Source organism: Chelonia mydas, chromosome 6 (assembly GCF_015237465.2).
Source record: "Chelonia mydas isolate rCheMyd1 chromosome 6, rCheMyd1.pri.v2, whole genome shotgun sequence".
In the NCBI taxonomy this organism is placed as follows: Eukaryota; Metazoa; Chordata; order Testudines; family Cheloniidae; genus Chelonia; species Chelonia mydas.
In genome coordinates, this window is record NC_051246.2 from 280,331 (window position 1) to 307,553 (window position 27,223).

Consider the following 27,223-nt stretch of genomic DNA (forward strand, 5'->3'; position numbering starts at 1 on the left):
TCGCCTGGCAGCCGGGACCCCCAGACAACGGCCTGGAGATGGGGAACCCTAACAACTGGTGACCTGGTGACTAAGAGGTCTCTAATGACACCTCAATCTGGGACAGTTCCTCAGATTTTTCACCTAAACAGAATGGCTCAGCTTGGGGAATCTCCCTCACATTCTCTGCAGTGAAGACGGATGCAAAGAATTCATAAAAAGAAAAGGAGTACTTGTGGCACCTTAGAGACTAACCAGTTTATTTGAACATGAGCTTTCGTGAGCTACAGCTCACTTCATCGGATGCATAGCATATCGTGGAAACTGCAGAAGACATTATATACACACAGAGACCATGAAACAAAACTTCCTCCCACCTCACTCCCCCGCTGGCAACAGCTTATCTAAAGTGATCATCAAGTAGAGCCATTTCCAGCACAAATCCAGGTTTTCTCACCCTTCCCCCCCCCCCCCCCACACACACATACAAACTCACTCTCCTGCTGGCAACAGCCCATCCCCCTTTGAAACCCCTCTTTATAATGCGCATGATAATCAAGGTGGGTCACCTCCAGCACTAATCCAGGTTTTCTCACCCCCCCCACCCCCCCCCTTTCCAAAAACCACACACACAAACTCATTCTCCTGCTGGCAACAGCTCATCTTACAACGTGCACAGCAATAATCCAAGTTTAACCAGAACGTCTTGGGGGGGGTTTTGCAGGAAAAAAAACAAGGGGAGACAGGCTACCTTGCATAATGACTTAGCCACTCCCAGTCTCTATTCAAGCCCAAATTAATAGTATCCAATTTGCAAATGAATTCCAATTCAGCAGTTTCTCGCTGGAGTCTGGATTTGAAGTTTTTTTGCTTTAAGATAGCGACCCTCATGTCTGTGATTGCGTGACCAGAGAGATTGAAGTGTTCTCCGACTGGTTTATGAATGTTATAATTCTTGACATCTGATTTGTGTCCATTTATTCTTTTACGTAGAGACTGTCCAGTTTGACCAATGTACATGGCAGAGGGGCATTGCTGGCACATGATGGCATATATCACATTGGTGGATGTGCAGGTGAACGAGCCTCTGATAGTGTGGCTGATGTTGTTAGGCCCTGTGATGGTGTCCCCTGAATAGATATGTGGGCACAGTTGGCAACGGGCTTTGTTGCAAGGATAGGTTCCTGGGCTAGTGGTTCTGTTGTGTGGTATGTGGTTGTTGGTGAGTATTTGCTTCAGGTTGGGGGGCTGTCTGTAGGCAAGGACTGGCCTTTCTCCCAAGATTTGTGAGAGTGTTGGGTCATCCTTCAGGATAGGTTGTAGATCCTTAATAATGCGTTGGAGGGGTTTTAGTTGGGGGCTGAAGGTGACGGCTAGTGGCGTTCTGTTATTTTCTTTGTTAGGCCTGTCCTGTAGTAGGTGACTTCTGGGAACTCTTCTGGCTCTATCAATCTGTTTCTTCACTTCCGCAGGTGGGTATTGTAGTTGTAAGAATGCTTGATAGAGATCTTGTAGGTGTTTGTCTCTGTCTGAGGGGTTGGAGCAAATGCGGTTGTATCGCAGAGCTTGGCTGTAGACGATGGATCGTGTGGTGTGGTCAGGGTGAAAGCTGGAGGCATGTAGGTAGGAATAGCGGTCAGTAGGTTTCCGGTATAGGGTGGTGTTGATGTGACCATCGTTTATTAGCACTGTAGTGTCCAGGAAGTGGATCTCTTGTGTGGACTGGACCAGGCTGAGGTTGATGGTGGGATGGAAATTGTTGAAATCATGGTGGAATTCCTCAAGGGCTTCTTTTCCATGGGTCCAGATGATGAAGATGTCATCAATATAGCGCAAGTAAAGTAGGGGCGTTAAGGGACGAGAGCTGAGGAAGTGTTGTTCTAAATCAGCCATAAAAATGTTGGCATACTGTGGGGCCATGCGGGTACCCATAGCAGTGCCGCTGATCTGAAGGTATACATTGTCCCCAAATGTAAAATAGTTATGGGTGAGGACACAGTCACAAAGTTCAGCCACCAGGTTTGCCGTGACATTATCGGAGATAGTGTTCTTGACGGCTTGTAGTCCATCTTTGGGTGGAATGTTGGTGTAGAGGGCTTCTACATCCATAGTGGCCAGGATGGTGTTATCAGGAAGATCACCAATGGATTGTAGTTTCCTCAGGAAGTCAGTGGTGTCTCGAAGGTAGCTGGGAGTGCTGGTAGCGTAGGGCCTGAGGAGTGAGTCTACATAGCCGGACAATCCTGCTGTCAGGGTGCCAATGCCTGAGATGATGGGGCGCCCAGGATTTCCAGGTTGATGGATCTTGGGTAGTAGATAGAATATCCCAGGTCGGGGTTCCAGGGGTGTGTCTGTGCGGATTTGATCTTGTGCTTTTTCAGGAAGTTTCTTGAGCAAATGCTGTAGATGCTTTTGGTAACTCTCAGTGGGATCAGAGGGTAATGGCTTGTAGAAAGTGGTGTTGGAGAGCTGCCGAGCAGCCTCTTGTTCATATTCCGACCTATTCATGATGACAACAGCACCTCCTTTGTCAGCCTTTTTGATTATGATGTCAGAGTTGTTTCTGAGGCTGTGGATGGCATTGTGTTCTGCACGGCTGAGGTTATGGGGCAAGTGATGCTGTTTTTCCACAATTTCAGCCCGTGCACGTCGGCGGAAGCACTCTATGTAGAAGTCCAGTCTGCTGTTTCGACCTTCAGGAGGAGTCCACCTAGAATCCTTCTTTTTGTAATGTTGGTAGGCAGGCCTCTGTGGATCATTATGTTGTTCAGAGGTATTTTGGAAATATTCCTTGAGTCGGAGACGTCGAAAATAGGATTCTAGGTCACCACAGAACTGTATCATGTTCGAGGGGGTGGAGGGGCAGAAGGAGAGACCCTGAGATAGGACAGCAGCTTCTGCTGGGCTGAGAGTATAGTTGGATAGGTTAACAATATTGCTGGGTGGGTTGAGGGAACCATTGCTGTGGCCCCTTGTAGCCTGTAGTAGTTTAGAAAGTTTAGTGTCCTTTTTCTTTTGTAGAGAAGTAAAGTGTGCGTTGTAAATGGCTTGTCTAGTTTTAGTAAAATCCAGCCACGAGGAAGTTTGTGTGGAAGGTTGGTTTTTTATGAGAGTATCCATTTTTGAGAGCTCATTCTTAATCTTTCCCTGTTTGCTGTAGAGGATGTTGATCAGGTGATTCCGCAGTTTCTTTGAGAGCGTGTGGCACAAGCTGTCAGCACAGTCTGTGTGGTATGTAGATTGTAATGGATTTTTTACCTTCAGTCCTTTTGGTACGATGTCCATCTGTTTGCATTTGGAAAGGAAGATGATGTCTGTCTGTATCTGTACAAGTTTTTTCATGCAGTTGATAGATTTCCACTCCATGCAGCTAAATGCAGTGCCTTGCATAATGACAGGTTTCAGAGTAACAGCCGTGTTAGTCTGTATTCGTAAAAAGAAAAGGAGTACTTGTGGCACCTTAGAGACTAACCAGTTTATTATTTATTAAAAGAATTCATTTAGTTTCTCTGCAATGGCCTTATCGTCCTTGAGTGCTCCTTTAGCACCTCGACCGTCCAGTGGCCCCACGGGTTGTTTAGCAGGCTTCCTGCTTCCGATGTACTTGAAAAATTTTATGCTATTATTTTTTGAGTCTTTGGCCAGCTGTTCTTCAAATTCTCTTTTGGCCTTCCTACTTGTATTTTTACACTTCATTTGACAGAGTTCGTGCTCCTTTCTATTTTCCTCACTAGGATTTAACTTCCACTTTTTAGAGGATGCCTTTTTGCCTCTCACTGCTTCTTTTACTTTGTTGTTTAGCCACGGTGGCACTTTTTTGGTTCTCTTACTATGTTTTTTAATTTGGGGTATAGATTTCAGTTGAGCCTCTTGTGAGGATGTGACGCAGCAGGGAGAGGGGAGTGTTGACCTGGGAATGTGCCCTGGGGATGGGAGACCTGAGAGCCTGTCACCTGAGCCAGGAGGGGGAGGGGGAGGTAACACCTCTGCCCAGGAATGTGAAGACAGGCTGGAGGAGGGGGCCTGCTGGGGGGGGTTAGTTTCAGTTTGGGGCTGGGTGGAGGAATGCAGGGAACCCCAGGGCTGGGGTCTAAGCTCCCTGCCCCCCAGAAGGACTTGACTGAGGGGTCCTAGTTGTACCCACAACCTCTGTTTTGGACTGTGTTCCTGTTGTCCAATAAACCTTCTGTTTTACTGGCTGGCTGAGAGTCATGGTGAATCCCAGGAAGAGGGGTGCAGGGCCTGGACTCCCCCACACTCCATGACAACTGGTGCTAGCGGTGGGATGGACTGCACCCCGTGGACAGCGCTTCCTGCAGTAAGTGACTGGGGAGCAGTAAAACGAAGGGGGATTGATGGGGACCAGGCGTGCTGAAGATTCAGAGAGAGACGGTTTCAGGGAGCGGTTAACCCCTGGGAGTGTGTGACCAGAGAGAAGGACTTTTGCAGTAACAGGGTCCCCCGGGGGATTGCAGCGAGCGGTCCCAGGGGCGGAGGAGTCTGCAGCTCGACCCTGGCAAAGAGGTGGTGACCTCAAGAAGGACTGGCACACGAGGGGTTTTTCCTGGAAACCGTGGACAGCTGCCCGGCCTGCGAGTGGCCAGCAGGGAGATGGACGCTAAATGCCTTAAGAGCGACCTGGTGGAGCTGTGCAGGCAGAGGGGGCTGCGCATCGGGAGGTCCACCAAGGAACAGCTGATTGCCCAGCTGGAGGAGAGGGATCGCTTGGATGACCCGATCCCTGTCCCGGAGGGAAGCCGCCCGGCGGACGCAGCGTGGGCCCTGGGGCCTGACCGGGCTGGGAGGGGTCAGACTGCTGCCGAGGACATCCCGAGACCCTTCCTACCTAGGCCTGGGGGAGGGGTTGGGGGAAGCCCGGTGAATACCGAGGGCCCCCTGACCCCGGCAGCCAGCAGGGGATCCTCCCGGCGGAGCTCCCCATCCCTGGAGCGGATGCGGCTGGAATGGGAGAGGGAGATGAAAATGAGGGAGCTGGAGGATCATGAAAAGCAGCGTCAGCATAAGCAGGAGGAGAAGGAGCGGGAACGTCAGGAGAAGGAGAAACAAAGACAGCATGAACTGGAACTGGCCAGGCTGAGGAGCAGTGGGGCCCCGGCTGCGGTGAGTGAGGGGGGACCCAAGACTGCAAGGAGCTTTGATAAGTGCTTCCTGGCCCAGCGGAAGGAGGGGGAGGACATAGATAGCTTCCTGACGGCCTTTGAGAATGCCTGCGAGATGCACAGGGTTGACCCTGCAAACAGGCTCCAGTTCCTCACCCCCTTACTGGACCCCAAAGCCGTGGAGGTGTACAGCCGAACGACAGGGGCGGAGGCAGGGGACTACAAACTGTTCAAACAGGCCCTGCTCCGTGAGTTTGGGCTGACCCCCGAGATGTACCGAAAAAGGTTCTGGAGTCAGCGTAAAACGCCTGAGGTCACCTACCTACAACTGGTCAACCGGATGCAGGGATGTGCCCGCAAGTGGACAGCTGGGGCTCAAGCTAAAGAGGACCTGCTTGACCTGATCGTACTGGAGCACCTGTATGAACAGTGCCCTTCCGACCTGAGGCTGTGGTTGGTGGACAAAAAGGTCGAGAACCCCCAGCACCCAGGGCAGCTGGCCGACGAGTTTGTGAACAGTCGGTCAGGGGGTAGCCGGGAGGAGTCCCAAAAGAACAGGCCCCCCCCCGATGCAGAGAGAGAGTCACCATGGGACCTCCCATCCCTACCGACAGCTGTTTTCCAACCAGCCTGGACGCACTAATCTGACTGTCCACCGGGTGCAGACAAGGTCGCACCCGCTGATAAGATTCTCCCCATTCTGAGTCACCGGGAAAACTGCTCAGGACCTGGAAAGAGAGGTCAGGGACATGCTGGCTTTGGGGGTGATCCAGCCATCGGCCAGCCCTTGGGCCTCGCGGTGGTGCTGGTCCCCAAAAAGGACGGGTCGGTCCGGTTCTGTGTGGACTATCGGAAGCTCAATGCCATCACTGTATCTGATGCCTACCCCATGCCCAGGCCGGACGAGCTCCTAGACAAGCTGGGAGGAGCTCGGTACCTTATCACCATGGACCTTACAAAGGGCTACTGGCAAGTGCCGCTGGATGCAGATGCCCGGCTAAAATCGGCCTTTATCACCCCTCTGGGGCTCTATGAGTTCCTGACCCTGCCTTTCGGCCTCAAGGGAGCGCCGGCCACCTTCCAGCGCCTGGTGGACCAGCTCCTGAGGGGGATGGAGAGTTTTGCCGTGGCGTATATTGATGACATCTGTGTCTTTAGCCAGACCTGGGAGGACCACGTGTCCCAGGTTAGACAAATGCTGGACCGACTCCAGGGGGCTGGGCTGACTGTAAAAGCGGAGAAGTGCAAGGTGGGGATGGCTGAAGTATCTTACCTGGGCCATCGGGTGGGGAGCGGCCGCCTAAAGCCGGAACCAGCCAAGGTGGAGGTGATCAGAGACTGGCCCGCTCCCCACACCAAAAAGCAGGTCCAAGCCTTTATTGGGATGGCAGGATACTACCGAAGATTTGTGCCCCACTTTAGCGCCATAGCCACCCCCATCACTGAGCTATGCAAGAAGGGGAAGCCAGACAAGGTGGTCTGGACCGAGCAGTGCCAGGAGGCTTTCCGGGCGCTGAAGGAGGCTCTGGTCCGTGGCCCAGTTCTGGCAAACCCAGACTTTGAGAAGCCCTTTGTGGTGTTCACCGACGCCTCCGACACGGTACTGGGGGCGGTGTTAATGCAGGAGGATGAAAAGGGGGAGAGACACCCCATCGTGGACCTGAGCAAGAAGTTGCTACCCGGGAGGAAAACTACGCGGCCATCGAGAAGGAGTGCCTGGCCATGGCGTGGGCCCTCAAGAAACTAGAGCCCTATCTCTTCGGGCGACACTTCACCGTCTACACTGACCACTCTCCCCTGACCTGGCTGCACCAGATGAAAGGAGCCAACGCCAAGCTCCTGAGATGGAGCCTGCTCCTGCAGGATTACGACATGGACGTGGTCCACGTGAAGGGAAGGGCCAACCTGATAGCGGATGCGCTGTCCCGGAGAGGGGGCCCCGAACTTCCCCAGGTCACTGGTCAGAGTGACCCCGCTCCGTTCAGTCTCGAAGGGGGGAGAGATGTGAGGATGTGACGCAGCAGGGAGGGGGGAGTGTTGACCTGGGACTGTGCCCTGGGGAGGGGAGACTGGAGAGCCTGTCACCTGAGCCGGGAGGGGGAGGTGACACCTCTGCCCGGGAACGTGGACAGAGGCTGCAGGAGGGGGCCTGCTGGGGGGGTTTAGTTTCAGTTTGGGGCTGGGTGGAGGAACACAGGGAACCCCAGGGCTGGGGTCTGAGCTCCCTGCTCCCCCAGAAGGACTAGACTGAGGGGTCCTGGTTGTACCCCCAGCTCTGTTTGTTCCTGTTGTCCAATAAACCTTCTGTTTTACTGGCTGGCTGAGAGTCTCAGTGAATCCCAGGAAGAGGGGTGCAGGGCCTGGACTCCCCCACACTCTGTGACACCTCTATCATGGTGTCTTTAAAAAGTTTCCATGCAGCTTACAGAGGTTTCACTTTTTGCGCTGTTCCTTTTAATTTCTGTTTAACTAACTTCCTCATTTTTGTGTAGTCCCCCTGTCATGGACTCACAGATAATGCCCATTTTTGGCCCTGTGCGGTCTGTGGGGGGTGCCCCTTTCAGTGAGACAGCCCTTCTCAGGGGTCCACTCTCTCTCGGGGTTCAGCCCCTCCACCTCCTGGAGCCGCACCTCTCTGAGCCTTAGCACGCCTGTTTCTCGCTGTGGGCCCCTTCATGGAGTCCCCTTGCTCTGGATCCCCGGGGCCTCCACCCCCCGCCCTCCTGAAGGGATGATGCCACCCTGATCTCTAGACCGGAGCGACTCTCCGCCCGTGTAAAACAGGAGGGTTATTGAGCATCTGAACCCAGCACAGGAAACTCTCCGGGCCTCAGGCCTGGCCCCCCTCAGCCCAGCACATCCCAGTCTCCCCTGCATCCAGGGGGGCTCTGCCTGATCCCTCTCTCCAGCCCTGAGCCCCCCTGCTTCCCCGCTGGGCATCCAATATCACCGGCCCCAAGCCCCGCCTCTGTCCATTGTCTCCTCTCCAGGTAAACAGGGTCGTAAACAGCGTCACCTGGGCCCCCTCCCCTTTCTCCACAGCCCTTTGTCCCCCCACTGGCCAGACCCGGCTGGGACTCCCGAGCTGGGCCTCCGGGTCCCCAGGTCACCCATCGCTGGGGTCTCCATTCTCCAGGCCACTGGCCGGGGTCCCAAGTTCCCTCGCTGGTCCTGGGTAACCACAAACTCCCTCTCCCATCACCTCGTTAAACCCGTAGCACCCAGGGAAACTGAGTCCCACCCCTTCTGCATGCAAACCAGAGGAAAACCAAGAAAATCCCCCATAGGAAACAAGGAAAAACAAGTTTCAGAGTAGCAGCCGTGTTAGTCTGGATCCGCAAAAAGAAAAGGAGGACTTGTGGCACCTTAGAGACTAACGCATTTATTTGAGCATAAGCTTGCGTGAGCTACAGCATCCGATGAAGTCAGCTATAGCTCACGACAGCTTATGTTCAAACACATTTGTTAGTCTCTAAGGTGCCACAAGTCCTCCTGTTCATTTTAAGGAAAAACAAGAAACTCCTGTCACGGAGTGTGGGGGAGTCCAGGCCCTGCACCCCTCTTCCTGGGATTCACTGAGACTCTCAGCCAGCCAGTAAAACAGAAGGTTTATTGGACAACAGGAACACCGTCCAAAACAGAGCTTGTGGGTACACCCAGGACCCCTCAGTCAAGTCCTTCTGGGGGAGCAGGGAGCTCCTGTGTTCCTCCACCCAGCCCCAAACTGAAACTAAACCCACCCAGCAGGTTCCCTGCTGCAGCCTCCGTCCACATTCCTGGGCAGAGGTGTTACCTCCCCCTCCCCCTCCTGGCTCAGGTGACAGGCTCTCAGGTCTCCCCTCCCCAGGGCACATTCCCAGGTCAACACTCCCCCCTCCCTGCTGCGTCACATCGTCACAACTCCCCCACTTCATCACACCCCCTTAGTGAAATGAAATGCTACCGTGATCTGCTCTAGGAATTGTTTCGGGAGAAGCTCTATGGCCTGAGTTACAGACATGCTAGAGCCCTGTGAAAGTAAGAGGGGTGGGGACAGGCGTCCAAGCCAGGAGGTGTGGACTCTGCCTAGGGGTCCCCAGACTGGTTTAGCCTGTTCCTCCCATCGTTCAATCACAGAGCTAAATAGGTTTCATTAGGAGCCTTTTGTTACGTTAAAGTGCTCAGATGAGAGCTGAAATCGCTTGTGGTGGGTGTCACGGGGTCCCCGGGCAATGCTCTGGAACTGCTCCCCACGAAGCCAGTCAGGACTCTGGGGAAGTCTCCTCTCTGGGAGCAGCCTGTCTGCAGGACACACAGCTCACTCGGCTCCCACCTTCCTGGGTCTGACCTCGGAGCATTCAGCCTCCTCTGCCCCTCCGTGCGCTTCCCACAGTGAGTCCGCCCAGGCGGGGTCCTGGGGAAGCCAGAGGGTCCTGCCCCCCAGCTCTGCAGTCAGACAGGACTCTCAGCCAGCCGGGGAAACAGGAGGTTTATTAGACAACAGGAACATGGTCTAACACAGAGCTTGTAGGTGCAGAGAACAGGACCCCTCAGCTGGGTCCATTTTCGGGGGCAGTGAGCCAGACAACCGTGGCTGGCTGGGTGACCAGGAGAGAGGAGCCGTGGCTGGCTGGGGACTAGCAGAGAGGCACCGTGGCTGGCCGGGGGCTAGCAGAGAGGAGCCGTGGCTGGCTGGGGACTAGCAGAGAGGAGCCGTGGCTGGCCGGGGATTAGCAGAGAGGAGCCGTGGCTGGCTGGGGGCTAGCAGAGAGGAGCCGTGGCTGGCCGGGGGCTAGCAGAGAGGCACCGTGGCTGGCCGGGGACTAGCAGAGAGGAGCCGTGGCTGGCCGGGGACTAGCAGAGAGGAGCCGTGGCTGGCTGGGGACTAGCAGAGAGGAGCCGTGGCTGGCCGGGGTCTAGCAGAGAGGAGCCGTGGCTGGCCGGGGACTAGCAGAGAGGAGCCGTGGCTGGCCGGGGACTAGCAGAGAGGAGCCGTGGCTGGCCGGGGGCTAGGAGAGAGGCACCGTAGCTGGCCAGGGGCCAGCAGAGCGGAATGAGCAGCTGGGGGTGGGGGGCAGCCAAAGCAAGTTCTCAGAGGGACCCCCCCTGTGAGTGGGGTGGGGTGGAGGGAGACTGGGGGGCACAGACAAGGAACTGGTGGTTGTAGGTCTCAGGAACAGGAGGCGGATGTTCTGCCCCCGACACCCTGGTGTGGGCGTCCCGCTCACAGTGTTACGTGTATGAATCCGGCTTGTGGCATTTTCCCTAATTAACGCCGGGCGACGTCCCTCCTCTCGTTAAGAGTCTCTTTTCTACACTCAGACTCTGTGCGTGCAAGGGGGGGAAGTTTTACCTCTCAGCGGCGCCCGGGGTGGGCGGTAATTGTCCCAGGTCACTGGGTGGGGGCTGGAGCCGGTTCTGGGTTGTGTCGGTGCAGAGGAACCCCTAGATATTGAACCCGGCCCGGGTGGCTGCCAGCTCCACCTGGCAGGAGGGTTACAAGTTCAGCCCCTCGTTGCGTGGCCAGCTGGACTGAAGGTAAAGGTTATTTACTGATCTTTGTGCAGGGAGAAATCTCAGCTGCAAAGGACACGGCCAGCAGCTCCGACAGGATCAGGCGGGACCCAGCCTGCGCCTTCAGCCAGGAAGCCCTGAGGCAGCACCCCCCCGAATCCCACCTGCTCCCCCCGGCTAGGTCCCCCAGAAACCAGCCTGCTCCCCCCGGCTAGGACCCCCAGAAACCAGCCTGCTGCCCCTGGCTAGGAATCCCCCAAGGGGTCCCTATCCCTGAGCAGGGCTCCCCACCCCGCCCCTTGAAGCAGGTGCCATGGCAGCGCCAAAGACCTACTCTAGGGTCTTGCAAGAATCCCAGGACGTCTTCCACCGCTTCCCCCTCCAGCTGGTCCACGGGATCCCGCTCATGGAGCCCATCGCCCAGCAGTGGGGCCCCATCGAGGACTTCCAGGCCTGGCCTGACGACCTCCTCATCTCCACCTACCCCAAGGCGGGTAAGAGACCAGACCCGGCCTCCCCCAGCAAGGGGTGCCATAGGGAGTGGGGCAGAAGCACTTACAGCGTGGGGAGCTGCCATCTACTCCAGCCCGGCCTCTCCCATCAAGGGGCGCCGTGGGGAGGGGGCGGGGCGCTGGCTGTGGGGGGAGCTCCTGGCTACTCCAGCCCGGCCTCTCCCATCAGGGGACGCCGTGGGGAGGGGGCGGGGCGCTGGCTGTGGGGGGAGCTCCTGGCTACTCCAGCCCCGGCCTGTCCCAGCAGGGGGCGCTGTGGGGAGGGGGCGGGGCGCTGGCTGTGGGGGAAGCTTCTGGCCACTCCCGCCATGGCCTGTAGGAAGGGGGAGAGGCGCTGGTTGGGGGGCGGCTCCTGGCTACTCTAGACCTGGCCTGTCCCAGCAGAGGGCGCTGTGGGGAGGGAGAGGGGTGCTGTGGGGGTGCTATAGGGAGGGGGAGGGGCGCTGCTCTCCCAGCAGGGGTGCTATAGGGAGGGGGAGGGGTGCTGTGGGGAGGGGAGGGGCGCTGCAGGCGGCGCAGTGGGGTGGGGCGCTGCTCTCCCAGCAGGGGGCGCTGTGGGGAGGGAGTGGGGTGCTGTGGGGAGGGGAGGGGTGCTGCGGGGGGCGCTGTGGGGTGGCGGAGTTGCGCTGCTCTCCCAGCAGGGGGCGCTGTTGGGAGGGAGCGGGGTGCTGTGGGGAGGGGAGGGGTGCTGCGGGGGGCGCTGTGGGGTGGGGGAGGGGCGCTGCTCTCCCAGCAGGGGGCGCTGTAGCATCCTGTCCTACGACTGCCCCTTGCCAGGGATGGCAGGGATGGGGTGGGTGAGCAGGGATGGTGGGGTCTCTGTCTGTGACTGTCTCGCTGCAGGGACCACGTGGATGCAGGAGATCGTGGACCTGATCCTGGTCCGAGGGGACGTGGAAAAAGCCTGCCGAGCCCCGACCCACATCCGGATCCCCTTCCTGGAGATCTGCTCTCCTCCCCCAGTGCCCTCAGGTGGGTGCTTCCGCTCTGCCTGCCCGGGGGCAGGGCAAGGCTGCAACCCCACCACTGCCTTGCTGGGCTCCCCCCGCAGGGCTGACGCCCCCTCTGGTCCCGTCTCTCGCAGGCGTGCAGCAGCTGGCGAATGTTCCTCCCCCCCGAGTCATCAAGACCCACCTGCCCTTCCAGCTGGTTCCCAAGTCCTTCTGGGAGAATAGATGCAAGGCAAGAGACACTCTCCCCCCCGTCCCCCAACAGCCCTGCCGGTACCCCTAAATCCCAACCCACAGTCACGTTGTTCTCTCTTCCCCAGGTGATCTACGTGGCCCGAAATGCCAAGGATAACTTGGTCTCGTATTACTTCTTTGACCAGATGAACAAGACGCAGCCCGAGCCGGGGCCCTGGGAGCTCTATCTGCAGAAGTTCATGGATGGGAAACGTTAGTACTGGGCGAGAGGGTTCAGAGGCCCCATGGCAGCCCCACCTCCCTCCCCACCCCTTCCTAGGCTGTGGGGACCCTAAGGGATTGTGGGTGTGAGGAAGCTCCCTTGGTTCCAGACCTGAGGTTTCCCCCGTCGGGGTATACGGACCGGTCCTCACCTCCTGGGGGAGGCTAGCAAGGAATTCTGGCAGGAGTCCATATGGTGACCACACCAAAGGTCACATCCTATGACCTCTGCCGAAGGGATTAGGGTCATGTCAGCTTGGCCTCTCTCCCCACAGTGGCCTGGGGCTCGTGGTATGACCACGTCTGTGGATACTGGGCTGAACGGGCCAATCACCGCATCCTCTACGTCTTCTATGAGGACATGAAAGAGGTGAGTGTGGAAGGAGGGGATGGGGGGCAAGGGGCAAGTCACGCTGCCCAGGGGTCTTAGCATGACAGAGTCGTGTCTGGCCCCGCCATGGGTCAGTTCCCTGAAACCACCAGCCTCTGGCACTACAACCTCTGCCGCCCCAGCCTCCGTGGGGCTCACTCTGTCCAGGTTAGCGAGCGGCCGGCGCACACCCTGGCCCCTTGGAGCCCCTCTCTGGAGTTACCAGCCCCGATCCCCTGCACACTCCCAGCACTTCCAGACCCCAGAGTCACAACCCACCGGCTGGTAAAATCCCCCTCCGGATCCCCGCTCCCCTTTGCGCCGCGCTTCGACGCAGTGACAGCGAGAACCACGAGAAGTTTAGCGTCAAAGAAGAGGGCGTCAAGCCATAGAATGAGTATACTGGAAATAGTTACATAACCTGCTTTCGAGTGCCTCAGTTGACTCACAAGGCGTTCCCCTGGCTGTCTCCTGCAAGATCCTTAATTCCAAGTCCTTCTCCCAGCATTTTCAATCAGTTTGGCTGAAATCACATCTCAAAAGATCAAGCTCGCTGGTAGCTTCTCCTCACAGACCGAGGGAATAACTTAGGGGTGGCCAGACGTACCCAGCCGCACACAACGATCTTCACATGTTGAAGAGCTCGGGCGTGTGTGCCAGGGCTTCAGCCCTGTGGGGGGTGAAGCCCCGAGACCCTTCTCCCGCCTCTTCCGCAAGGTTCCAGAATCCAGGCTCCAGCCCGAGCACCAAATGTCTACGCTGCAGTTTTATAGACCCACGTCAATGTACAAATCGGATCCTACCCACCAATCACGCTGTTGCCAATCCCTTCGAATCTAAAATCTAAAGGTTTATTCATAAAAGGAGAAAGATAGAGACGAGCGCTAGAACGGGTTCAATGGAATCAGTTCCATCCAGTCATGGCCAAGTTCTCGGCTCAGGCTTGCAGCAGTGACGGAATAAACGGCAGGTTCAAATCCTGTCTCTGGAGAACATCCCCAGCTGGGATGGGTCCTTCAGTCCTTGGTTCAAAGCTTCAGGGTAGCAAAGTCCCTCCAGAGGCCAGATGCAGGACTGAAGACCAGATGGAAGAGCAGCAGCTGCCTTTTATAGTCTCTTGCCATGTGGTCTCTGCTTTCTGTGTCCCAAGGACAAGCTGCCCATCCCATGGCCTGGGAACACCTCAGAGCTCTGTCCCTAGGCAGGGCCCTGCACACCTGGCTGAGTCCCCAGGCATGTCTGCCTTTTCTCAGTGGGTCAGTTGCGTCGCTGATTGTCCTTAATGGGCCACCCAGCAGGCTAGGCAGAGCTGACCCCAACTTGCCTGGGGTGTCACCCGGAAGCATAGCATAAGTTTGGAATACAGACAGTATAGAGCCAATACTTAAAACTTTAAATACAAAAATGATACATGCAAACAGATCGCATAATCCTAACCAGCCAACCATAACCTTGTCTTAGACACCTTATTTGACCCCCTTTATACAAGATTTGGTGCTAATACAGGACCTTGGTTGCAACAATGTTCTATACGGTCCCAGTTCAAGTCAATAACGTCACAGAGCCCGAGTCAGCTGACGCAGGCCAGCTGCAGGTATTTTACCGCAGGGGAGACGCTCACTCAGAAAGTCTTTCACAAGCCCCTCACCAAAGGCTCTTAAGCCAAGTGAGCTGTCCTGGGATAAGAGGGAAGCGCCTCTCATGGATCAGTAACTGATTAAAAGGCAGGGAACAAAGGGCAGGAATAAATGGTCAGTTTTCACAGTGGAGAGGGATAAATAGTGGGGTCCCTCAGGGGAATGTCCTGGGCCCAGCCCTACTCAACATATTAATACCTTATATGGAAAAAGGGTAACCAGTGAGGTGGCAGAGTTCAGTGTCTATACATAACTCGTTACCTAGTGCCATACGGCCATGTCCAGTGCAACACAGGCTTTCATTAAAGACCTCACACCACGTCCTTTGGTGAACTTCTGTGTAGCTACCAGACCCAAGGGATCCTTGTAACCCTTATGCACCCCTGGGCCCTCAGCCAGTTGCCATCAAGAGGCCGTTGGATCAGCATCCTTCTCCCTCACCAGGACCAGGCCCGGGAGATCCGCAGGGTCATGGACTTCTTGGAGGTGGAGCTGCCTCCAGGGGTGCTGGAGAAAATCGTCCAGCAAACGTCCTTCCAGATCATGAAGGAGAACCCCATGGCCAACTATAGCAGTATGCCCAGCGTCATCTTTGACCAGACCGTCAGCCCCTTCATGCGCAAGGGTGAGCGGAGGGGGAGGGGGACCTGGGGATTGTGGGGACCCCTTACCCCACTGGCTTTGTCTGGAAAGTTCCCTATACACTGCTCCGTAGCCCTCCGGAACGGGGCCTCGGGGACTTGCGCAAGGTACTCTGGGTAATGCCTGCTTGGTCTGAAGCCTTGCCTTATTACCCATAGTCCCTTGTGGGGGGCCGTGCTCCCTTGGCATTAGCGCCCCATAAGGTCACAGGTGGGGGGGCGGGGTCGTGTCCTTTCGGCTCTTCCCAGGGGTTCTGGGTAACTCCTGTTGGGCTGGGTCCCCATGGCATTCTTCCCGGCGGTCCTGTCCTGTGACCCAGCCGGCTGCGGGGCACGGTATGGAGGGGGGCGCTCCCTGGAGCCGGGGTCCCCTGGCTGGGGGTGGAAGGCACTTCCTGGGGAAGGGGCAGCTGCTGCTGGTGAGGGGTCTCCCCGCTGATACCCCCTCTCCTCCCCAGGCGAGGTTGGCGACTGGAAGAACCATTTCACCGTGGCGCAGAGCGAGGCATTCGACGCCCATTACCAGCGCCGCATGGAGGGGACCGGCCTGCACTTCCGGACCCAGATCTAGGGCCCGCCCCGCAGGTGCTGACAGCCCCCCCGCCCCCGGGAACAGCGCTGCAATAAAAGTTTATCTCCTGACCCTGGACATTGTGATACCTGGGAGGGCGTGTCCCAGAGGTGGGAGTGGGGCCTGGTGCCTCAGGAAACTTCCCCTTCAGCCCGAGACAGGATGTGCCCACGATGGCCCCCCCGCCTCCCTCCCCGAGTGTCCTCCCGTCGCCTGGGGCACAGGTGCTGCTTGGAGGGTGAGTCGCACCACAGAGAGCTCTCCTGTCAGGAAGTCGCAGATCGATGTCAAGCGGGGGGGTGGGGGGCGGGCGGCTGCATTTCCTCCATGGGGCTGTGTAAATAGCAATGAACTCAGGGTTGTTCTCTGTGAGCCAGGGAAAGGGAAAAGGGACTTGGCTGGGAGGCCCTGCCAGCACCACAGGAAAAGCTGGCAACTCTGGGGGGACAGATTCCATGGGGCTGGGGGGTCTCTGCATTCCCCTGGTCCTCAGAGCCGCTAGCAAGGGCAGGAGTGTAACCCTTTGACCTGAGCAGCTAGCCAAAAATCCAGCAGCTTGTTCCTGTGAGGAGGAGAAATCGGTGGCAGTCGGGGATTTCTTTGATGCAGTTTTGTTTATTTACAAACTGTACAAAGGCCTGCGTCGCGGAACGCAGAGAGACGCAGATACCAGGAAACTGGGGGGTTATTTGCTCAGAGCACCAAGACCGCTCTTCTAAGCCTGCACCCCCAACCAAAAACCTCTCCGCCTGTTTCTTCCAGGGGCAGACACCGCACTGCCGGCTGCTCCCTCAGGCTGGCTCTGACTCTCGCAGGCCTGGTCTCCGCTAGGAATGTTCTCCGGCATAGCGACAGCCCTCAGAGGTGTGAAAATCTACACACTTGAGAGATGCCGGTATACCAACCTCAGCCCCAGCGTAGGCAGCGCTAGGTGGACGGACGAATTCTCCAAGCGGCCTGGCTACTGCCTCTCGGGGAGGTGGATGCCTACGCGGATGGGCGAAGCCCTGGCGCACACAGCGTCTTCACTGACGCGCTGGTTAGATAAGTCGGTGACGGCGCTCCTGGGCTCCGACGTGCTCCTGACGTGCAGCTTCCGCGCGGCCCCGTGCGGGGCGGGCGCGGGGCGGGCAGCTGCGGGTGACCTGGTACTTCCAGGGCCAGGCGCTGATGGAGCTGGACGGCATCACGGTCACCACGAGGAAGGGGGCAGAGTCTTTGCCCCGGAGCTGCCCAGGGGCAACGCTTCGCTCCTCCTGCCCCGCGTCACGCTGGCCGAGCAGGGCCCCTACCGCTGCTCCGTGCACTACGGGGGGCAGCGCGGAGAGGGCAGCGTCCGCTTACGGGTGGCAGGTAGCGTCACGCCCTGGCCTCGCCCCGTGCTCCCGGCCAGGTGGGGCTGCGGCACTGGGCCCCTGACGAGCTCGGCCCCGGCCCCGGGATGGCTGCCAGGGTAACCAAAAGCCAACGAGTAACAGCCCAATGTCCTGACAACAGGGCTCGGGCTGACTCGGGGGCCCTGGACCTCACACCCTGCTCTGTGAGCGCTCGCTCACCCTCATCCTCTGCTCCATGCACCCTTCAGGGGCTGGCCGGGCAACCCAGGCCTGCTCAGGGCCCCACAGTGCCCAGTAAACCCCCCAAAACACAAACCAACCTCTGCCCTCCTGGGGCTGGACCTTCCCCCACAGCCTGTTCCTCCATTGGACCCTCCCTCCCTGGAGGGCAGATCCTGCCTTTACCTCCCCACTGGGGCTTATTCCCCCGGCGGCTGCTCCGTGGGGCTCCTGGCCTCTTACCGACTTCGCTACTCGGGAGAGGAGCCCAGAGCCGCCCCCAAACTCTCGAATCCCAGACAAGAGCAGGGTTCCTCCCACAGCCCCTTCTGCTCCACACTTCCTGCCTCCATAGGACCCGGCCCCTCTCCCCTCGAACTCAGCTTCAGCTGGGCCAGCCCTCCGCCAGGTGCAGCCAGGTGGGTAACGGGCCTCTCCGGCCACATTAACCCTTTCGGGGCCAGGATGGGGCATGTACCCCATCACGACCCCCTCCGGCCCCCGTTCTGGTGCCGGGGGTAACACCCACTGGGCTCCCGTTAGCAGGCACGTCCCCGGGGAATCTCCCGTAGTGTCCACGGGCTAGGCGGGGGAACCCCCAGGCATTTCGGTTGTGAGTTCAGTCCTTGAGGGGGCCATTTAGGAATCTGGGGCAAAAATTGGGGATTGGTCCTGCTTTGAGCAGGGGGTTGGCCTAGATGAGCTCCCGAGGTCCCTTCCAGCCCTGATATTCTCTGATTCTATGATTTCCCCAGGGGCTGGGCTCAGCTCCCTGGCTAGGCAGCAGGTCACAGGGACCATGGCAGGAGCAGGGAGGGGCAGAGGTGAGGGCGTCTCTCTCTCACCTGCTCCCTTTGCCAGGGCCGGAGGAGCAGCGCGGCCTCCTGGAGCCGGGGCTGAGGATCCTGCTGTGGACGCTGCGAGGGGCTCTCCTGCTGGCCATGGCGCTGGGGGGCTGGAGCTGTTACTGCTCTGGGAGGAGGCGTGGGCAGGTAAGGGCTAAGGGCAGAGGCCCCGACCAGCGAGCACAGCATCGGTACTGGCACGGCCCTGCTGCCCTCAGTCCGGTGACACGAGCTCACGGCAGGAAGCCAGGTGCTTGGGGAGGGAGACGCCTCCCCGCGGCTGCATCTCCCCTGTGGGGTAACTGGTCCGAGGGACCTGCCAGAGCTCTGCCCACCCAGCGCTGCCGGTGACCGTGTCCCCCTCTGCCCCGGGCTCTAAGTCTCTCCTTGTTGCCGGCACAGGTGCGGGAGTGGATCTGGACCCCCCGACGCTGGAGATCAGCTTGGGGCGCAGCCAGAGGACGCGGCAGAGGGACTGGCGGGGCCGTCCCTGCTGCGCGGCTAGAGAAGGGGATCCCAGTGAGCACGGCCCATGGAGCTGCCTGTGCATCGCGCCTCGCTCTCACCGGGGGCCCCCGGCCGAACTGCTGATGGGTCCATCCCTGCGTCTGTCAGTCCTGCCTCCCCAGCGAGGTCTCAGCAGCATCCCCGCTCCCCAAGATCTGGGTGTCAATAAAAGCTGCCCATCCCCCTTCCTGTGCGGCAGACACAAGACGCCCCTGTATCTCCCTCTGGCGCTTTCATGCAAACCCTCAGATTCAGCCCCACAGGGCCTTGCTCCGGCCCCTCACTCCTGAGTGTGGCTGGAATGTGGTTCCCCCCTCACTCTGGCCCCACACAAATGGCTGGCCAGTGCCCAGACCAGAGCAATAAACTGTCTCTCTGGACTCCGTGGAGGTGTCTTACTGGGTCGTGCTGTGGTAGTTAAATTCCCAGCAGGTTGGGAGGGGCCCTTACCCTGCACCCCATGAAGAGGGTCAGCGATCCCGACACCTCGAATGGGGGGGTGCTGGGTTACAAGGCAGGAAATGCTGCCTGTGGGAGGAGTCCCTTTAATACGCAGAAGGAAGGTTCCATGGCCATATGGGGTGATGGAACGCTGGGGACCTGAGGGTTCCATGGCCATATGGGGTGATGGAACATTGGGGACCTGAGGGTTCCATGGCCCTTGGAGTGATGGAACGTTGGGGACCTGAGGGTTCCATGGCCCTTGGGGTGATGGAACGCTGGGGACCTGAGGGTTCCATGGCCATATGGGGTGATGGAACGTTGGGGACCTGAGGGTTCCATGGCCCTTGGGGAGATGGTACATTGGGGGTGGGAAGGTTCCATGGCTGCTGGAAGTGACAGCTGTCAGACAGACGCAATGGGGGCAGCGGGGCAGCTGGAGAGAGGGGGGCACCTCCTGTTGGTATGTGGGGTCACAAACCTGTGAACAGGGCCAATGCCCAGGAGAACCCAAGGGGTCTGCTACCATGGGAGTACCCGAGTGCCCAGCCACAGGGAAGTGTGACTGGGGCAGCACCAGGACATGCCAGCGAGGGACAGGACCATGGCACAGCTAACTAGCCAAACTTCCTCCTTGGCGTCCCGTCCCCCGTGCATATCTACTGGTGTCATGCACTCCGAGGCCCTGTGGTCTCTCTCAGCTCCGTCCGGTCCCTGGGAGGACCCCCCTTCAGTGTGACAACCCTTCTCGGGGGTCCACTCTCTCTCCGGGGTTAAGCCCTGGGCTCCAGCGCCTCCTGGAACCACACCTCTCTGAGCCCCCAGCACGCCCGTCTCTGCTGTGGGCCCCCTCAGGGCGTCCCCTCGCTCTGGCCCCCCGGGGCCTCCACCCCCAGAGGGAGCAATGCCCCCCGATCTCCAGCCTGCAATGACTCTCAGCCAAGGGAACACAGGCAGGTTATTAGTCATCGGGAACACAGCATAGAACAGAGCTTGTTAGCACAGACATTAGGAATCTTCAGCAAGGTCCATGGCCCTTGGGGTGATCATAGAATCACAGGACTGGAAGGGACCCCGAGAGGCCAGCAAGTCCAGCTACCTGCACTGCGGCAGGACCAGGTAAACCTAGACCAGCCCGGACAGGTGTTTGTCCAACCTGTTCTTAGTAGCCTCCAACGATGGGGACTCCACCACCACCCATGGACGCCTATTAAACAGCCTTAGAGTTAGAAAGCGTTTCCTAATATCTAACCTTAGTCTCCCTGGCTGCAGATTGATTCAGCCCGTTTCTTCTTGTCCTGCCTTCAGTGGATGGAGAGAACAATTGATCACCGTCCTCTTTCTAACAGCCCTTAACCTAGCTGAAGAGTGTCCGTTTCCCCCCCTCGCCCCCCTCCGGTCTTCTCTTCCCTGGACTAAACACGCCCAGTTCTTTTTGTCAGGTCAGGGTTTCGGACCCTTGGACCAGTTTTGTTGCTCTCCTCTGGACTCTCCCACTACCGCCCACTGCGAGCACACCCCAGCCGGAGAGCCGCCTGTCCCGCAACGGCATCACGTTGTCATCTAACCCGCAGATCCTCTTCAGCAGTAGCACCACCGGCCAGGGATTCCTGCGTTTGATTTTTCTTTCCTGAGAGAAGCACTTTGCAGTTGTCTTTATTGAATATCATCTTGTTGATTTCAGACCAGTTCTCTCATTTGGCAAAGGTCAGTTTGAATTCTAAACCTGTCCGCCAGAGTGTTTGCAACTCCTCCCACCTTGATGTCACCTGCAAATTTTATAAGCATAATTACCCTTGAAATCTGGGCCAGTCCCCTCAGTTGGAGTCTTCAGAGTGTCCTTGTTGCTTGAGCATAGGTGGGTTAAGGAGAAAGGCCCAGCCTGTGGCTCCTGTGTCTGTTTTATACCCTCAGTCCATGTGCTTGGGGAGCACAAGTCCAGGCATGTCTGGGGGCATTGTTGAGTCTCCAGGCCAGGTTGAGCAATTCCCCTGGTGTGGCCTCATGCAGGTGAGTCATTGCATTGTAGCTCCCTGGCTGTTTCACACCCCACCCGGGCATTGGTTACTTTCCTTGCTGTTGCCTCTGGGGAGCTCATATCTGGTTAGTTCCCCAATTTACAGCATGGTTGAGTGACAACCGTACAACACAATTCTCATCACTTCACATGCATTAATGATACACACATATGGATAGAGAAATGACTTTCAGCAGGTCATAACCTTTCCCCTGATACCTTATAAGGCCTGCTTTCTGTGTAAGATCATGATTATATAAAAATGAGGAATATGGGGGTTCCAGGATGCTCCCCCAAGGTATCGAATGTCACACCCACCTTATAATAATTTCATCTAGACCACATTTCTCTGGTCTGCTTATGAGAATGTCCTGTGGGACTGTGTCAAAAGCCTTACCAAATATCAAGATATATCTTGGCTAGTGCTTCCCACCTAATTACTAGACCAACAACTCTGTCAAAAAAGCAACTTATGGGCTGTGATAGAGGATAAGAACATAAAAGTGGCCATACTGGGTCAGACCAAAGGTCCATCTAGCCCAGTAACCTGTCTTCTGACAGTGGCCAATGCCAGATGCCCCAGAGGGAATGAACAGAATAGGTAATCGTCAGGTGATCCATCCCCTGTGCCCATTGCCAGCTTCTGGCAAACAGAGGCTACAGACACCATCCCTGCCCATCCTGGCTAATAGCCACTGATGGACCTATCCTCCGTTAACTTATCTAGTTCTTTTTTGAACCCTTGGCCTTCACAACATCCCCTGGCAAGGAGTTCCACAGGTTGACTTTGCGTTGTGTGAAGAAGTACTTCCTTTTGTTTGTTTTAAACCTGCTGCCTATTAATTTCATTGGGTGACCCCTAGTTCTTGTGTTACGAGAAGGAGTAAATAACACTTCTTTATTTACTTTCTCATACCAGTCATGATTTTATAGACCTCTATCAGATCACCCTTAATCGTCTCTTTTCCAAGCTGAAAAGTCCCAATCTTATTAATCTCTTCTCATATGGCAGACACCCCATACCCCTAATCGTTATGGTTGCCCTTTTCTGTACCTTTTTCAATTCCAATAGATCTGTTTTGAGATGGGGCAACCACACCTGCACACAGTATTCAAGATGTGGGCGGACCATGAATTTATATAGAGGCAGCATGATATGTTCTGTCTTATTACCTCTCCCTTTCCTAACTGTGATGAAGTTGGGGATTTTTGTAGTGTTTTACGTGAATAGTGTGTGCCTCAGTTTCCCTGTGTGCTGCATGTTTAACAAGGTGATGGGAGAGAGTTTGTTGTTGCAGAGGACCAGGTGTGACCTCGCCTGGCAGCCGGGACCCCCAGACAACGGCCTGGAGATGGGGAACCCTAACAGCTGGTGACCTGGTGACTAAGAGGTCTCTAATGACACCTCAATCTGGGACAGTTCCTCAGATTTTTCACCTAAAAAGAATGGCTCAGCTTGGGGAATCTCCCTCACATTCTCTGCAGTGAAGACGGATGCAAAGAATTCATTTAGTTTCTCTGCAATGGCCTTATCGTCCTTGAGTGCTCCTTTAGCACCTCGACCGTCCAGTGGCCCCACGGGTTGTTTAGCAGGCTTCCTGCTTCCGATGTACTTGAAAAATTTTATGCTATTATTTTTTGAGTCTTTGGCCAGCTGTTCTTCAAATTCTCTTTTGGCCTTCCTACTTGTATTTTTACACTTCATTTGACAGAGTTCGTGCTCCTTTCTATTTTCCTCACTAGGATTTAACTTCCACTTTTTAGAGGATGCCTTTTTGCCTCTCACTGCTTCTTTTACTTTGTTGTTTAGCCACGGTGGCACTTTTTTGGTTCTCTTACTATGTTTTTTAATTTGGGGTATAGATTTCAGTTGAGCCTCTTGTGAGGATGTGACGCAGCAGGGAGAGGGGAGTGTTGACCTGGGAATGTGCCCTGGGGATGGGAGACCTGAGAGCCTGTCACCTGAGCCAGGAGGGGGAGGGGAAGGTAACACCTCTGCCCAGGAATGTGAAGACAGGCTGCAGGAGGGGGCCTGCTGGGGGGGTTTAGTTTCAGTTTGGGGCTGGGTGGAGGAACGCAGGGAACCCCAGGGCTGGGGTCTAAGGTCCCTGCCCCCCAGAAGGACTTGACTGAGGGGTCCTAGTTGTACCCACAACCTCTGTTTTGGACTGTGTTCCTGTTGTCCAATAAACCTTCTGTTTTACTGGCTGGCTGAGAGTCTCAGTGAATCCCAGGAAGGGGGGTGCAGGGCCTGGACTCCCCCACACTCCGCGACAACTGGTGGCAGCGGTGGGATGGACTGCACCCCGTGGACAGCGCATCCTGCAGTAAGTGACTGGGGAGCAGTAAAACGAAGGGGGATTGATGGGGACCAGGCGTGCTGAAGATTCAGAGAGAGACGGTTTCAGGGGGCGGTTAACCCCTGGGAGTGTGTGACCAGAGAGAAGGACTTTTGCAGTAACAGGGTCCCCCGGGGGATTGCAGCGAGTGGTCCCAGGAGCGGAGGAGTCTGCAGCTCGACCCTGGCAAAGAGGTGGTGACCTCAAGAAGGACTGGCACCCTTGGGGTTCTTCCTGGAAACTGTGGAAAGCTGCCCGGCCTGCGAGTGGCCAGCAGGGAGATGTACGCTAAACGCCTTAAGAGCGACCTGGTGGAGCTGTGCAGGCAGAGGGGGCTGCGCGTCGGGAGGTCCACCAAGCAACAGCTGATTGCCCAGTTGGAGGAGAGGGATCGCTTGGATGACCCGATCCCTGTCCCGGAGGGAAGCCGCCCGGCGGACGCAGCGTGGGCCCTGGGGCCTGACCGGGCTGGGAGGGGTCAGACTGCTGCCGAGGACATCCCGAGACCCTTCCTACCTATGCCTGGGGGAGGAATTGGGGGAAGCCCGGTGAATACCGAGGGCCCCCTGACCCCGGCAGCCAGCAGGGGATCCTCCCGGCGGAGCTCCCCATCCCTGGAGTGGATGCGGCTGGAATGGGAGAGGGAGATGAAAATGAGGGAGCTGGAGGATCATGAAAAGCAGCGTCAGCATAAGCAGGAGGAGAAGGAGCGGGAACGTCAGGAGAAGGAGAGGGAGCGTCAGGAGAAGGAGAGGGAACGTCAGGAGAAGGAGAAACAAAGACAGCATGAACTGGAGCTGGCCAGGCTGAGGAGCAGTGGGGCCGCGGCTGCGGTGAGTGAGGGGGGACCCAAGACTGCAAGGAGCTTTGATAAGTGCTTCCTGGCCCAGCGTAAGGAGGGGGAGGACATAGATAGCTTCCTGACGGCCTTTGAGAATGCCTGCGAGATGCACAGGGTTGACCCTGCAGACAGGCTCCAGTTCCTCACCCCCTTACTGGACCCCAAAGCCGTGGAGGTGTACAGCCGAATGACAGGGGCGGAGGCAGGGGACTATGAACTGTTCAAACATGCCCTGCTCCGTGAGTTTGGGCTGACCCCCGAGATGTACCGGAGAAGGTTCCGGAGTCAGCGTAAAACGCCTGAGGCCACCTACCTACAACTGGTCAACAGGATGCAGGGATATGCCCGCAAGTGGACAGCTGGGGCCCAAGCTAAATAGGACCTGCTGGACCTAATCGTACTGGAGCACCTGTATGAACAGTGCCCTTCCGACCTGAGGCTGTGGCTGGTGGACAAAAAGCTCGAGAACCCCCAGCACGCAGGGCAGCTGGCCGACGAGTTTGTGAACAGTCGGTCAGGGGGTAGCCGGGAGGAGTCCCAAAAGAACAGGCCCCTCCCGATGCAGAGAGAGAGTCACCCTGGGACCTCCCATCCCTACCGACAGCTGTTTTCCAACCAGCCTGGACGCACTAATCTGACTGTCTACCGGGTGCAGACAGGGTCGCACCCACTGATAAGATGCTCCCCCTTCTGAGTCACAGGGAAAACTGCTCAGGACCTGGAAAGAGAGTTCAGGGACATGCAGGCTTTGGGGGTGATCCAGCCATCTGCCAGCCCTAGGGCCTCGCCGGTGGTGCTGGTCCCCAAAATGGACGGGTCGGTCCGGTTCTGTGTGGACTATCGGAAGCTCAATGCCATCACTGTATCTGATGCCTACCCCATGCCCAGGCCGGACGAGCTCCTAGACAAGCTGGGAGGAGCTCGGTACCTTACCACCATGGACCTTACAAAGGGCTACTGGCAAGTGCCTCTGGATGCAGATGCCCGGCTGAAATCGGCCATTATCACCCCTCCTGGGCTCTATGAGTTCCTGACCCTGCCGTTCGGCCTCAAGGGAGCACCGGCCACCTTCCAGCACCTGGTGGACCAGCTCCTGAGGGGGATGGAGAGTTTTGCCGTGGCGTATATTGATGACATCTGTGTCTTTAGCCAGACCTGGGAGGACCACGTGTCCCAGGTTAGACAAGTGCTGGACCGACTCCAGGGGGCTGGGCTGACTGTAAAAGCGGAGAAGTGCAAGGTGGGGATGGCTGAAGTATCTTACCTGGGCCATCGGGTGGGGAGCGGCCACCTAAAGCCAGAACCAGCCAAGGTGGAGGTGATCAGAGACTGGCCCACTCCCCACATCAAAAGGAGGTCCAAGCCTTTATTGGGATGGCAGGATACTACCGAAGATTTGTGCCCCACTTTAGCGCCATAGCCACCCCCATCACTGAGCTATGCAAGAAGGGGAAGCCAGACAAGGTGGTCTGGACCGAGCAGTGCCAGGAGGCTTTCCGGGCGCTGAAGGAGGCTCTGGTCCGTGGCCCAGTTCTGGCAAACCCAGACTTTGACAAGCCCTTTGTGGTGTTCACCGACGCCTCCGACACGGGACTGGGGGCGGTGTTAATGTAGGAGGATGAAAAGGGGGAGAGACACCCCATCGTGGACCTGAGCAAGAAGTTGCTACCCGGGAGGAAAAGTACGCGGCCATCGAGAAGGAGTGCCTGGCCATGGTGTGAGCCCTCAAGAAACTAGAGCCCTATCTCTTCGGGCGACACTTCACCGTCTACACCGACCACTCTCCCCTGACCTGGCTGCACCAGATGAAAGGAGCCAACGCCAAGCTCCTGAGATGGAGCCTGCTCCTGCAGGATTACGACATGGACGTGGTCCACGTGAAGGGAAGTGCCAACCTGATAGCGGATGCGCTGTCCCGGAGAGGGGGCCCCGAACTTCCCCAGGTCACTGGTCACAGTGACCCCGCTCAGTTCAGTCTCGAAGGGGGGAGAGATGTGAGGATGTGACAGAGCAGGGAGCGGGGAGTGTTGACCTGGGAATGTGCCCTGGGGACGGGAGACCTGAGAGCCTGTTACCTGAGCCAGGAGGGGGAGGGGAAGGTAACACCTCTGCCCGGGAATGTGGACGGAGGCTGCAGGAGGGGGCCTGCGAGGGGGGTGTAGTTTTCAGTTTGGGGCTGGGTGGAGGAACACAGGGAACCCCAGGGCTGGGGTCTGAGCTCCCTGCTCCCCCAGAAGGACTTGACTGAGGGGTCCTGGTTGTACTCACAGCTCTGTTTGTTCCTGTTGTCCAATAAACCTTCTGTTTTACTGGCTGGCTGAGAGTCTCAGTGAATCCCAGGAAGAGGGGTGCAGGGCCTGGACTCCCCCACACTCTGTGACACCTCTATCATGGTGTCTTTAAAAAGTTTCCATGCAGCTTGCAGAGGTTTCACTTTTTGCGCTGTACCTTTTAATTTCTGTTTAACTAACTTCCTCATTTTTGTGTAGTCCCCCTGTCATGGACTCACAGATCATGCCCATTTTGGCCCTGTGCGGTCTGTGGGGGGTGCCCCTTTCAGTGAGACAGCCCTTCTCAGGGGTCCACTCTCTCTCGGGGTTCAGCCCCTCCACCTCCTGGAGCTGCACCTCTCTGAGCCTTAGCACGCCTGTTTCTCGCTGTGGGCCCCCTCAGGGAGTCCCCTTGCTCTGGATCCCCGGGGCCTCCACCCCCCGCCCTCCCAAAGGGATGATGCCACCCTGATCTCTAGACCGGAGCGACTCTCCGCCCGTGTAAAACAGGAGGGTTATTGAGCGTCTGAACCCAGCACAGGAAACTCTCCGGGCCTCAGGCCTGGCCCCCCTCAGCCCAGCACATCCCAGTCTCCCCTGCATCCAGGGGGGCTCTGCCTGATCCCTCTCTCCAGCCCTGAGCCCCCCTGCTTCCCCGCTGGGCATCCAATATCACCG

At 57.3% G+C, this 27,223-nt stretch overlaps 1 protein-coding gene and 1 long non-coding RNA gene across 7 annotated transcripts in view; one reads left to right on the forward strand and one right to left on the reverse strand.

Annotated features, from left to right (window-relative positions):
* Positions 1 to 27,223, forward strand: part of LOC119566303 (sulfotransferase 1 family member D1) — a 40,622-nt gene that overhangs the window by 3,766 nt on the left and 9,633 nt on the right. Inside the window, exons 2-11 of one of the 6 annotated variants that reach the window (XR_006291445.1) lie at positions 10,646 to 11,086; positions 11,948 to 12,076; positions 12,189 to 12,286; positions 12,375 to 12,501; positions 12,786 to 12,880; positions 14,962 to 15,142; positions 15,617 to 15,743; positions 16,492 to 17,082; positions 18,041 to 18,277; positions 18,533 to 19,024. Coding sequence is in view for 1 of the 6 variants with exons in the window: in XM_043548240.1 (XP_043404175.1) it covers positions 10,906 to 11,086; positions 11,948 to 12,076; positions 12,189 to 12,286; positions 12,375 to 12,501; positions 12,786 to 12,880; positions 14,962 to 15,142 (811 nt within the window). In the remaining 5 variants the exon portion in view is untranslated. Of the gene's footprint in view, positions 1 to 9,595; positions 11,087 to 11,947; positions 12,077 to 12,188; positions 12,287 to 12,374; positions 12,502 to 12,785; positions 12,881 to 14,961; positions 15,143 to 15,616; positions 15,968 to 16,491; positions 17,705 to 17,969; positions 18,278 to 18,532; positions 19,025 to 20,520; positions 20,786 to 27,223 lie in introns of those variants that run through there. The other 5 variants (XR_006291447.1, XR_006291446.1, XM_043548240.1 and 2 more) reach the window with 5 other exon arrangements.
* Positions 22,874 to 26,709, reverse strand: LOC122466139. The gene is made up of 2 exons (XR_006291448.1): positions 26,659 to 26,709; positions 22,874 to 22,971 (listed from the first exon to the last, which is right to left on the reverse strand). It is a non-coding gene; the product is annotated as an uncharacterized LOC122466139 (long non-coding RNA).